This window comes from Mus musculus, chromosome 2 (genome assembly GCF_000001635.26).
Source record: "Mus musculus strain C57BL/6J chromosome 2, GRCm38.p6 C57BL/6J".
Taxonomy (NCBI): domain Eukaryota; kingdom Metazoa; phylum Chordata; class Mammalia; order Rodentia; family Muridae; genus Mus; species Mus musculus.
This window is the reverse complement of record NC_000068.7, coordinates 89,281,768-89,295,479: the sequence shown is the minus strand read 5'-3', so window position 1 is coordinate 89,295,479 and position 13,712 is coordinate 89,281,768. Positions and strand designations below refer to the sequence as shown.

The window sequence follows — 13,712 nt, the reverse complement described above, 5'->3', positions numbered from 1 at the left end:
TCAAGTTTATGACATATGTTTTAAAAGTGTGTGTTTCAGTTTTGAAATATTATATTCTCTACAAAACAAGAACAACTCTATAGAGCTACATATAAAACCTCTATAGTTTATTTGAATGGCTATGCTGGATGTAATTTTGCTATTACATTCAGAATTTTGAATTTCTAAACCAATGCATGCTTGTTTCTTAAATATTTTTGCTATGAAAATCACAGAAATATATTAATGGAATTTTAAATTGTCTCCCTTAAAAAGGTGAATAGTAAATCTGAGGGTTCTGACATGAGTTAACATTCTGTTATCCTAAAATATAAGTATAATATATGCAATAACATTAACTACAGGATCAACTATAATATTCAAATAAACCATTTATATCATCTTTTTTCATTTTTAACTAAAGATATTTGCAGTCAACCATTATCTAGGTATAAAAAAACAACTCTAGTCTACAACTAAAATTTTTGCTCTTTCATTTTATTATGATTTATTGGGTTTGAAGTTTTGGAAACTCTCCTGAGCAGTTCTGTTAAAGTAGTGATGTTCTCCTTCACTTTCCGACCTTATGTTTTAGTTAATGAAGCAGATGATTTGTAAAAATAAATAACAGAGATGGCATAGAGAAATAAATAGTTTTCAGATAACTTCATTGAAGAAGTAAATAATTAATTATAGGAATTATCTGGTCTTTCCTTAGGGAATTTTAAGCTGAGAGCCAAATAAAGAGACCATCCCTAAGCAGGCCAGTAGGAAGAGCACTCTGGACAAAACAGAAAAACAGGAAAAGTTGTTTATAATCGAGCCTGAATTGAAGTTGGCATCAGTATTGAGTGCTAAGGAGAGGCAGCATGGGAAGGGGTGAGGCCCTGATGATTTTTTTTTTATCCTTAAGTTCAGTAAAAATCAGAGTTATCAATGATACCTTCACTGTTATACAACTGAAATCCAAACCCAAAATGGACTTAGATGGCTTGAAAAGCCAAGGATCAAAATCTTTGCACATTGCTTGCCTTTTATGTATTAACAATTAGAATGGTATTTCATGTCTTGTATCAATAATTTAGCATAAATATATACATTTAAATTTCATCATCCTGCTTCACTTCAAAGAGAGTGGTCTTAATAGTATGAAAACCTTCATCTATGAAAGAACTTTATGTAGAATATTTTTCTTGGTTCAATTATAAAATTAAAAATAGTTGAAGTGGCCAGGCGGTGGTGACGCACGCCTTTAATCCCAGTACTTGGGAGGCAGAGGCAGGAGGATTTCTGAGTTCAAGGCCAGCCTGGTCTACAAAGTGAGTTCCAGGACAGCCAGGGCTATACAGAGAAACCCTGTCTCAAAAAAAAATAGTTGAAGAAAATAGTGAGATCCTTAACCTAACTTTTAAAAAATATTCTTTATAACTTTTACAATAACAGAGATGGGTTGAGAAATTTTCAACTATACTGTTAAGAACTGCTGGGTATTCATACAGACATTGTAACAGTTTAAAAATATTTTCTTGCCAATGTTTTATAGATTTTCCTAACTTTACTCCTTCTAATAATCTTGATCCCTGAAGTAATTAATGAATTCCTTATAAATCATATGATTATTGTTTAGAACATGAAAAATGTAATAATATTCATGGTATTATTGGGAGATTTTTTTTTTGCGCTGTGTATTCACATACTGATTACTGTGTCTAATATCTGGTTGCAGTCCAAATGTTGGCATTGTCAAGCATCTCCCGTGTCACTGGTATGTAAAAATTGTTTTCCATCATCTCTGATTGGTTACTAAAGATCTGATCAGCCAATAGCTGGACAGGAGAGGAGGAGGGAAGATACCTGATCTCAGTGAGGGGGTCTCAGGTGGAAAGTGGCCAAGGCAATTCACCATGAGCAATACTGCATGAAGATTTGCCATGAGCTTGTGGCCATGAGAGAGTTGAAGAGAACACGAGTTGAACAGGAACAGCCAGGGAAAGATGAATATGGCAAGTAACAAGGCACATGGCTGGGTAGTAGGCAGCCTAATCAAGGTAGATTAAGGTTAGAATGGATGAGTATCTGCCAAGCTATAGTGCCTGAAGCCTTTCAATAAAAATATCTGACCTCCATGTTATTACTCAGAGCAAGGTCAGGCATATAAAAGCCCTGATGGTATAAACTGATAGTAAGTTAAGAGTACACACTCACTTTAAGTGGAAGTAGAATGTCTATGTAACAATAACCTGCAAAGGTTAAACTTAATAGCACCATGTAAACTTGCTTACTAAATCACTGAGTGGTCAGCTCTAACATTTGAACCTCAGCAAGACACTCAGATATCCTTTTTAATATTTTAAGTCAGACTTCAACACACATTTTTAATATGCAGTGTAGCTAAAATCTTAACATTTAATCAAACTGTGACATACATAATATGGCTATCTGGTTATCTTTCTAAATGTCTCTATTACAACTTACTTCTCAATGTCTTTCTCAATACATATGGTACCTTTTATGTCCTCTTACTGGTTAAGCATGTTCTTGCTCTAGGAATTTCATATTGGGCCATTCTCCAAGCTGTCTTTGTAGTTAACTTAGTGTGTTTTAACTGGCATGAAGAACCAATATGTCATAGATTTTGTCCTCATACCTGAGTATGAGGAACTGTTTTCTTTGTTTCTACTTACTGCTTAGAGAACTCTTGCTAATATTTTATAAGTGGTTCTTTAGTGTGATGAGCTGGGTAGTGTCTTCTGAAGCATTATTACTGAGTTCTAAGGCATGGGCTTTATGGTAGTTTGAACATGTTTGGTCCAGGGAGTGACAAAATTTGTAGGTGTGGCCTTGTTAGACTAGGTGTGGCTTTCTTGGAGGAAGTTTGTCCTTATCAGGGTAGGCAATGAGGCCCTCCTCCTAACCACATGGGAGCTATTCTTCTCCTAGTGGCCTTCTGATGAAGATGTAGAACTCTCAGCTCCTCCTATGCCATCCCTGCCTGGACACTACCATACTCCTGCCTTGATAATAATAGAGTGAGCTTCTGAACCTGTAAGCCAGACCCAATTAATTGAATGTTGTTCTTACAAGAGTTGCCTTGGCCATGCTGCCTGTTCATAGCAGGAACCCCTAACTAAGATAGACTTCATCAAAAAATTGTCACATTGATGGGTATTGATACACAGAAAATTGTATCAGTTCCTATAGCCAGCATCTTATTTAAGGAATGTAGCTTAGTGTAATGGCTTCCATTTTGCTTATTTAATTAGATATTTTATAAAATCGTACTAGACCAGTAGTGAAAATGGCATCAACATGGTGATTTTCTGTGATTAAAAGATATGTTTAAAGTTCTGGGATACAAAAGTTTCCTGCTGACTTTTGGCATTGACCATGTATGTTGGACCTAGTGCAAGTCCACCTTTTAGTATTTTGACTGAAGTGCCAGATATTACAGCACAACGCCTGTTATAAGCAGTGGTGTGCTTCCTTTGTCACGTGTTCTTCCATGTGATACCTATGAAGCTCATACCAATCTGTCAGAAGTCTATACTAAGTATTAGGTGGTTCTGAGGTTGTCTGGAATTATCACCTTCAAGTTCATTCAATGCTATTGCTCTGAAATTCTGACTTCCACATTCCCCACCAAATGAATGGGTATGCTTTCTTGTTTCCATTGGATGTAACGATGATGTGATCACCTTCATTGATTTTAAGTTTCTGTGACAAGATCTTAAATTGCATAGCTAAGATGACTAGATCTTCATTTTCTCTTCTATGTAAGTTTCAGGGTAGGGGAAGGCAGGGATTTGAGCTCTGCCAGAGTATGACTCGATGTATGAGTGCTGTGATTACGGTCTAAGTTCCTGGGAAGACGTGGTCTAAAGATAGGTAGTCTATACTGTACAATGAAATTCCAAGTGATAAAATTCACAAGAATACAGAAATGTTGTTCATACTTGCTTGTATAGTTCTTACTGTTTGTAAAATAAATACTTTAATATAAAAGAATTAAATTGTCTTGTGGAGAGTCATTGAAAGCTGGTGAAGATGGGAAGCCCCATCTGTAATGCAGCATCAATAGTGATGATGTAATGTGAAATAAACATAGGCATCAGAAGAAATGTAGGCATTGCAACAGGGAAAAGTTCTGTGAGGAAAATAACAAAGGCTTCCTAGGCCTGAAGAAGACATGGTTTGCATTCGCTGAAGGGATAGTTCATAAGCATTTATGCCATAATTTATATACACAAGTTTTTGAAAATTTGTTACTCCTCCTCTCCTTTACTTCTCTACAATAATAAAATATTTTCATATAGGAACTGATAAGGAGGTCCTCAAATTTATATAGATACCTGTGTATGAAAAATGTCATAGTAATAATAACATGTGAGCATAATAATGGAGGACTAGATTTGTTAATCAGCAGAGCACAACTTAAAACTCTACATGAAAACTTTTATAATTGGCTAAGTAATGAGAATTCTATAGAACAAAATAAATTACAGAGGAATGAGAATATCTCTCTGTGGAAACTTACTATGTATTTTTTCATGATATAAATGATGGTGAGAGATTTTCAGTTAGTGGGAAAGTGTTGGTATTGGATAAAGTTTAAAATAATTAATGGCTCTCTCTTCACTTACAGTTTCTTTCTTTCTTTCTTTCTTTCTTTCTTTCTGTCTTTTTTCTTTCTCTCTCTCTTTCTTTCTTTTTCTTTTTTTTTCTTTTCTTTACTTCTTCTTTTTTTTGAAAAGGAAAGTAGATTTATTCACTTGACTATATTGGAAAGAGAGGCAGAGATCCAGTCACCTCCTTAAGCCCATCCACCTCCAGGTTCCTGATATGGTGTTTAATCAGAAAGCAAAAGATCTGTGTAACTAAGCTACCCATTCAGAATGTAGTCCCTAGACCACTGCTGTCTAAGCTCCAAGTCTCCCTGGCAAGGTCATCTGACAAGTTGTCAGTAATTTACAAGAGATAACTTACTCTTCTTCCCCGTGACTTCGGACTTCTTTTTCTCCAGCAAGTGATTCTTGGGGTCCATCCGTTTCATAGTCTGAAAGCTTAAGAGTGTCTCTATGAAGTATATCCATCCCTGTCGGATAGGCAGTTGCAATCGAAGGGGAACCAATATGGTGGAGATTAAGCAGGCAAGTTCCAAAGGGGGTAACAGTGAGAGAACAGGAGCCCACTTACTCTTGAGGAATCCCAGAAGAAACTGGTATCACCATCAAGAGAAGAGGGTCAAGTGCTGGGCTCCATGAGGGACACGATGCCCAGAATTTCCACAGATATTGTAAGACCTGAAGTCACCTAGTTCCCCTGCCCAAGTCTGTTCTTGATTCCCTGTTCCCAATTCATTTTGTCAAGGGTATCCCTGTATAAACTGTACAGATGTTCCAACAGGTAAGAAGGACACATGCTCCACTATGTTCATAGCAGCCTTATTTATAATAGCCAGAAGCTGGAAAGGACCCAGATGCCCCTCAACAGAGGAATGGATACAGAAAAAGTGGTACATTTACACAATGGAGTACTACTCAGCTATTAAAAAGAATAAATTTATGAAATTCCTAGGTAAATGGATGGACCTGGAGGGCATCATCCTGAGTGACATAACCCAATCACAAAAGAAATCATATGATATGTACTCACTGATAAGTGGATATTAGCCCAGAAATTTAGAATACCCAAGATATAAGATACAATTTGTAAAACACACGAAACTCAAGAAGAACGAAGACCAAAGTGTGGACACTTTGCCCCTTCTTAGAATTGGGAACAAAACACACATGGAAGGAGTTACAAAGTTTGGAGCTGAGACTAAAGGATGGACCATCTAGAGACTGCCATACCCGGGGTTCCATCCCATAATCAGCCTCCAAACGCTGACACCATTGCATACACTAGCAAGATTTTGCTGAAAGGACCCTGATATAGCTGTCTCTTGTGAGGCTATTCTTGGGCCTAGTAAACACAGAAGTGGATGCTCATAGTCAGCTATTGGATGGATCACAGGGCCCCCAATGGAGGTGCTAGAGAAAGTATTCAAGGAGCTAAAGGGATCTGCAACCCTATATGTGGAACAACAATATGAACTAACTAGTACCCCCCGGGGCTCATGTCTCTAGCTGCATATGTATCAGAAGATGGCCTAGTCGGCCATCAGTGGAAAGAGAGGCCCATTGGTCTTGCAAACTTTATATGCCTAAGTACAGGGGAACACCAGGGCCAAGAAGTGGGAGTGGTGGGGAGGACATGGGGGACTTTTGGAATAGCATTGGAAATATAAATGAAGAAAATACCTAATTAAAAAAAAGGAAAAAAAAAAGAGAGAGAGAAATCTACCATAGCTACTACGGAAAAAAAGAAAAGAAAAGAAAAGAAAATTATATCCTTTGAGCAATGTAACTCAAAAGCCACAAAATCATGCATACAGCCATTGTTCAGACAGCTAGGCATGTCTCTTAATGGCTGCACTTAAAATCTAAAGCATTACTCTTTTTTAATAAATCCCAGCCCTACTTACAGTTTCTTAAAGCCTACCCATGTCTCCTTCCTTCTCTGAGTTTATATATTCTGATTTCAACTTCAAAATTCATCTTTTTTCTATACCTGAATAAAGTAGTATTTCTTTTATTTACTTATACTACTTCTTTATTGTTGAAATTATACTTACCACAATTCGCCCGTTTTTTACTTACTCTAAACCCTCCTATACACTATTCAATGTTCTCATTCAAATTCATGGTTTCTTTTTATCATTAATTGTTATTTTTGCTCATATGTACAAATAATTATATATACATACACATGAATACGTATAATACATACACACATATATACACACATACATACATACACATATATACACACATGTATACATATATATACATATATATGCATATATACATAAATATGCATATATACACATATATATACACATACACACATATATATACATACACACACATATATATACATATATATACACACATATGTATACATATTCTACATATACTCCTAAACACACACTTCCACCAACATGACATCAATTAGTCTTATATTCTGAAGTCTATCAGAAAATATAAAAATAATTGCTAAATTATTGCATTTACTTTTAAAGTCAAAGAATTTCTGGGAAGAAAAACATTGCATTCTGCACAATCAATAGATATTCACGGTATAAATATGTTTCATTCTTTGATAAGCATTCTATTGTCTCAGAAAATCCTTTTTTTGTTGTTGTCGGTGGTGGTAGATTCAATATTCTCTCAGAATTAAGCTCTTACGTTTGGAAGCATCTTCAATTTGAAATCAGAGGTTCAGAGCAAAGAAAAAAAGTTCTCTGATCCTATGGGGATACAGAAATAGAAATTTATAAATAAGTGAGGAAGTAACACTCAAATTTATGTCATGGAAAATCAGGGTCATGGAAAATTTCCAACACCTGAGGTGGGTGGAGCTACTTGTTCTCAAATCCCATGTAAAAAAATCTTTAAATTCCAGTTGGATATCAAGAAGGAAAGTTTTGTTTCTTTTGTTTCTCCTGAATACCATGTTACAGAGAGCACATGAGGGGCAGTGGTTTGCTGAAGATGCCCCTCCTTTTTGCCCAAGATGAGAAGAAAAAATTAGAAGAAGCCTTAGAGTTGGACCAGAAACTGAATAGACCCATTCATATAAAACAGGAGAGTGTCATCACTGGAATTGATTGATACAAGTGAGGCTTATAATTCTTTTATTCAATTTTCAAAAATTATTTAAAATTAGGCTATAGTGTTTAATCTGTGAGTTCTATGTTCAATGGCATGAGTCAAAATTAAAACAACACACGTGAAACTTTTAGGAAAGAGTGTTATGCATAATAGACATCCAGTAAAAACTCAGTCATTAAAAAAAATAATAATCATAATTTTGAAGTTCAGTGCAAACCAACCATTCTTAGAGGATTAGTGACATTAATACTGTATTTAAATTTTATCTATAAATGAAATCCAAATCAGTTAAAATGAAACAAGCACATGTTTTATTTTACCTCACCAATAGAATTATTTTAAAATATTCTCTAACTCTTCCTCATTTTTAATGTTAAATAGTGACTTTTCAGAGAATGTCTATAAAGACTACAGAATCGTGATGTAGAGTCATGGAATGCTGTCCTCTTTATACTAAATACTATACAACATGGAATTTAGCTTACTCACCAATCAACTCCACAAGAACAGACATTAAGGTAAGAAGCATGACACATGCCCCAGAGTGGGGTATTCCAAGTTAAATGTGTCTGCTTAATCTCCGTAAGTGTCTTTGATGTTTGTGAATAATGCTAGGTTCTTGTCTTAGAATCCTCAGGAACACCTGAAGCCCTGCACTATGTTAATGCTAGCCATGGCTTAGTGTTTCCCTTAAAAGAGATGAATTAGCAAGACAACAGGAGAGGCAGGAGGTATCTTCTGGAATGAACAGCGGTGGAAACACAGAAATGTTATCACAGCCATCCTTTCCAGAGACAGTAAGATTATGAAAATTATAACTTTTGGGGCAATTATCAGAGCATCTGTGAAATCCAAGAGAATGTACTGAAGTTGGAAGAGGACATGTTTCCCATATAGTCATATAAAGATGTGTTCTAACCTGGATGGGTGAGAAATAAATATTTAATATATGTGATCATCTTCCTATGCTTATTTTAGGCAGCTTTCTTTTTTATTAGTATCTGTAGCATACAATTTTCTATTCTATTGTTTCCCTAACTCACCTCATGTTTATAAGACTTTAGGTCTGGGTTTATTAATATTAATATTGTAAATATATTTATGCTTCTAGAAGTATTTGCTCATAAGCTTTATAAAATAACTTAATGAATTAAACAATTTTTTTGCAATTTGAGAGTTACAATTGAAGACAACATAATTTTTAGGGAGCAAATTTTATTTTATGGCAATTTTATTTTTTATATAGAAGCTGCTTAAAAATCATACTGACATCAATATTTTCTATTTCATATTGATATATGTTTTGTCAAATGTGGTTACAATACCTTTCAGGATTTTACAGGTCTCTGAGCTTGATCTGTATTACTGTCTCTATTTTATATTAGAGGACATAGAATATTATAGTTTGTTCACTGACAATGGCTGCCATATAAGCAAGCTCACATTGCTAGGTATTTGATAGAAGAAACTAAATTTTTTTAAATTAACTTTTATTTTGAATACCTTTAAATTCACTAAACATGCTAAGGAAGTAGGTGGTAAAAATATTCAATTAGTATACGTTCTTTGTTCCTTTTACTGTCACTTCAATTTTCTTGATACAACAAAGCCATCTGGAAGAGGTGGCCTGAGGGTGGTGTCATTTATCTCTGTGTGGAAGGACAGGAGTTTAGATTATTGTTTGTGAATATGGTGGTTTAATAAAGCAGTCTTTACCCCTTCTAAAGGAAACTTCTTTTTTTCAAAAGACTGAGACCAGAACAGAAAACCACAACCAATCATAACATCGAATTGTGGACACATGTTTATGAATATACATCCATAAAACACACACCTAAGTCTCAGTGAATATTTCTAAAGAGTGGGTGGAAAGATTGGAAGAACCAGAAAATCAGAGTTTGATGTGCAATTGTGTCTCCAAATAATTTCTGAACTAATACCCATAGGTCTCACCGACATTACTGTCTAACCATGAACTGAACAACAATGACTCCAGTAGATATACCAAAGTTGACAAAGTCCATGAGGCCTCAATCATACATAAAGTACTGCAGACAACTAAAGAATGCTAAAAGTGGAAGAAATTGTCTTCCCCAGGGGAGAACACACAAATACTGTTAATCAAATACCGAATGGTCAACCAGAAATGTACATGCTGCTAACAATATACAGACTAAGAACATTATATTTAGAAATATAGTTCATTTATATACTTGCATATAACAACAATTAATCATTATAGTGGCCACGAATTTTAAAGAGAGTAAGGAATATTATATTGGAAAGTTTGAAAGGAGGAAAAAGGAGGGAGACGTGTAATTATATTATAATAGCAAAAAAGATGTGTCATGAATTAAAAATACATTTTTCACTGCTGTAAAAAAATACACACACACACACACACACACACACACACACACACACACACACACATATATATATATATATATATACACACATATATATATATATATTTAAACATATAAAAAAACTGGTAAATGTTTTAACAGTAGAATGCAATCTTTCTGATTGTAGGGTATGTACTCACCCCTCAACACTGTCTTCTTTTGATATTCTTACTGCATTGATGATATAACTTTTCCCATTCCCTTAAGAAAGACTTGAGCTACATTCCTATCAAGTTCATCCAAAGAAATGTGATATGAGTCTTTGAGAGGTTTAAGAACCTTAAGTGATCTGCTCTAAGCCAGAGGACAATAGCAAATCTTGTATTGGATATGCCAGCAAGAATCAGGAGCTGAACATTCCATATCTTACCCCATTCTTTTTTGTGCTTTAGCCTTATCCAGACCCTGAGTCATTTACTGGCATACTTCTCTCTATGGAAACTATTTGTCATGGTTGTTTAAAGTTTGCTTAATCTTCCTTCTCCTTGATGATAATTTATAAGTAGTTTTGGGATTCATAGTACAGACACCCAGGAGAAGTGAATTGGTGATCTGAGGACAAAAAACTAATGTACAATTTACATACTTGCTGGGTTTGTTCATAGTTACATAATTTCTGTTAATTATAAGTAGAATTCATAAACTGGGATGATTTTTAAACATTTTAAATAGAATTCTTTTGTTTACTTATTTTTAACAAATAGGTACAAGCATATTATTATATTGACACACACCTGCTTCTAAATTGATACATATCAGTAACACATATAAGGAGAATTTGATAATTATTTTCATCTCTGTGCCCAAGTGGAAATGAATGGAAAAATCATTCTGTGGGTAAGGCATTTTCCTAGATTATCTTATAACTAAGTTTGAACATGACACAGTTACCTCAGGGAATGTTGTTATGCTTTTAAGTTTGCCATATCATCATAATCCTAGAAGATGTGGAGATATAACTGGATAGGTTTTTTTCTTGCAAATATTATTTATGTTTCAAATATATGTGTCATTGGAAGTTATACATGGTCAGAACAAGCAGCATTTTACAAATCTTTGGAAAATTATTAATAAAGCCATCACTGAAATTTCATGTACTCTGTCTTCGCAATATCATAGCTGTTGGAAACTTGAGTACATAATCTCCTGGGTCATTAACTTCTAGTTCTTCATCATTTACTGTGTTGATTTCATTTAGATGTCCCATTCAAACCTAAACAACATTGAGAATTATTAACAGTTACAGGTAGAAAGAGGCTTGAGGTTTCTAATGGAAAAGAAAAAAACTGCTATCTTTTCCCTGTCTTTTCAATAAACCATGCTTGAGCCTGGAGGCAGAGATTCTCTCCAATATTTAAATAGGATTGGATATTTGTTTTCCTGACTTCACATTAATCTCCTGAATCATGAGTTTCTTACAAATAAAAGAGGTTAAGATAGCTAGGGACTTGTGGGCTGCTGTTTTTAAAATTTTTTTATTACTAATCATTAGAACAAAACTTAGGTGTGGCATTATTTGCTTTTATGAAATTCTATTCCAATTTCAGATGATGGCTTTTAAAAACCTTGACATTAATATTTAAGTCTATATCTGTGCTTATTTATCTTTCTTTTGTATAAAAATCTATTATTAAATCATAATAGCAGGTGTCACATTTGGTTTTAGCCAAAAGTCTGAAGACTCATACAAATTTATAAAGGCATGTTCAGTTTACATTTTTTTAAACTTTGAAAAAGTACCTATGATGTTTGTTTCCTAAAATGCAGGTTATTTCTTCTATTTATAGATGACACTTTTTAGTTATCTAGTCATTTCTATGTTCTCCCAAAACAATGGAAGATATGAATAAACACGGTCCTCACTTCCTCATAAGATGAACAAAATGTCAGAAGACTTTGTAGCAATTCATTTAGGATCTCAAATAAATTGTCAAATCTAGAATTACATATAAACTACTGTCAGTCTTCTTCTATACATGCAACTGTTTCCATTTCTGTATATAGAGAGGTCTAGATTTTAAGTATTCTATAATTTATCTCTGCTTCAATCTGACTAATCTTTGACTATCACCTTGAAATGTTTCTGGTTTTTGTATTCTCAACAAAATCAGGCACAAAATGTGATTTTGGATCTGGCCATAAAAATTCTTTGTGACATCAAACCATAAACTGGATTGAAGCAAATGTTTATCATCATTGCCAAATTATACATTCTCTATTGGGCATTCATCTTTTCCTTGGAAACCATGCAAAACCAGAGTTTTATAACGGAATTTGTCTTCCTGGGACTTTCACAGAATCCAAATGTTCAAAAAATAATATTTGTCATATGTTTACTTGTCTACATTGCAACTATTGGGGGCAATATGATGATTGTGGTGACTGTTGTTTCTACTCCGGCACTGCTCGGCTCACCCATGTATTTCTTCCTGGCCTTCTTGTCTCTATTGGATGCAAGCTTCTCCTCTGCCATGACACCCAAAATGATTGTAGATTCTCTCTATGAGAGAAAAACCATCTCCTTTGAAGGATGCATGATACAACTTTTTGCTGAACATTTCTTTGGAGGGGCTGAGGTGATTGTCCTGTCAGCCATGGCCTATGACCGCTATGTTGCTATTTGCAAGCCCTTGCACTACTCTTCCATCATGACCCTGAGGCTCTGTGGTACTCTAGTGGGAGTGGCCTGGACAGGAGGATTCTTACACTCTATCATCCAAATTATCTTCACTTTGCAGCTGCCTTTCTGTGGACCCAATATCATTGATCACTTCATATGTGACTTGTACCCATTACTGGAACTTGCTTGCACTGACACTCACATCTTTGGCCTTTTGGTGGTTGCCAACAGTGGCTTTATCTGCATCATAATCTTCACTTTGTTGCTTGTCTCTTATGGTTTTATCTTGCTGTCTCTGAGATCTCATAGTTCTGAAGGACGATGGAAAGCTCTATCCACTTGTGGATCCCATATTGCTGTTGTGGTCTTGTTCTTTGTTCCATGCATATTTACATATGCAAGGCCTCCCACTGCCTTTTCCTTTGACAAAATGGTAGCAATATTTTACACCATGCTATCCCCCTTGCTTAATCCTATGATTTATACTTTTAGGAATAAGGACATGAAAAATGCCATAAGGAAAATGTGGACGAGATTGATAGTACATTCAGATAAAAAATAAAAATGTTATATTTTTATCAAAATTAATATAAAAAGGAAAGAGGTCAAAACCATTTCATTCAAAAACTACAGTGTATTCAATACATGTGTGGAAGTAATGAAATTGTACAGAACTAGCATTACTTTGGAGATTAGAAGATGTTGTTTTCCCTTTTATATCTGGCATGTCTCCTGAGTAGGAAACTCAATATTAATGTGGTTAAATTTATTTTATGCTTACTTAGAATCTCTTAATAAAAAAGAATAAACCAAATTACCTTGTATAAGTTAGCTGTTAATTCCATGCTTTTAAAAAATCTGCACGAGAGTAAAAATGACTTAGACATTTGGGTGAAAATTTACTTAAACTACCTATTATAAGTAAAAAGAAATTTCAATTTATGGTAGTGATGTCAGTAACAGTCAGAGTTTAGGAAGAACAGTAGGAAA

General features: G+C 34.6%; 1 protein-coding gene across 1 annotated transcript; it reads left to right on the top strand.

Moving 5' to 3' along the window:
* The first annotated feature begins 12,348 nt into the window (after positions 1 to 12,348).
* Positions 12,349 to 13,284, top strand: Olfr1229 (olfactory receptor 1229). Its single transcript, NM_001011761.1, has one exon. The coding sequence runs from the start codon at positions 12,349 to 12,351 to the stop codon at positions 13,282 to 13,284; it is 936 nt and encodes a 311-aa protein (NP_001011761.1).
* The last annotated feature ends 428 nt before the right edge of the window (positions 13,285 to 13,712 follow it).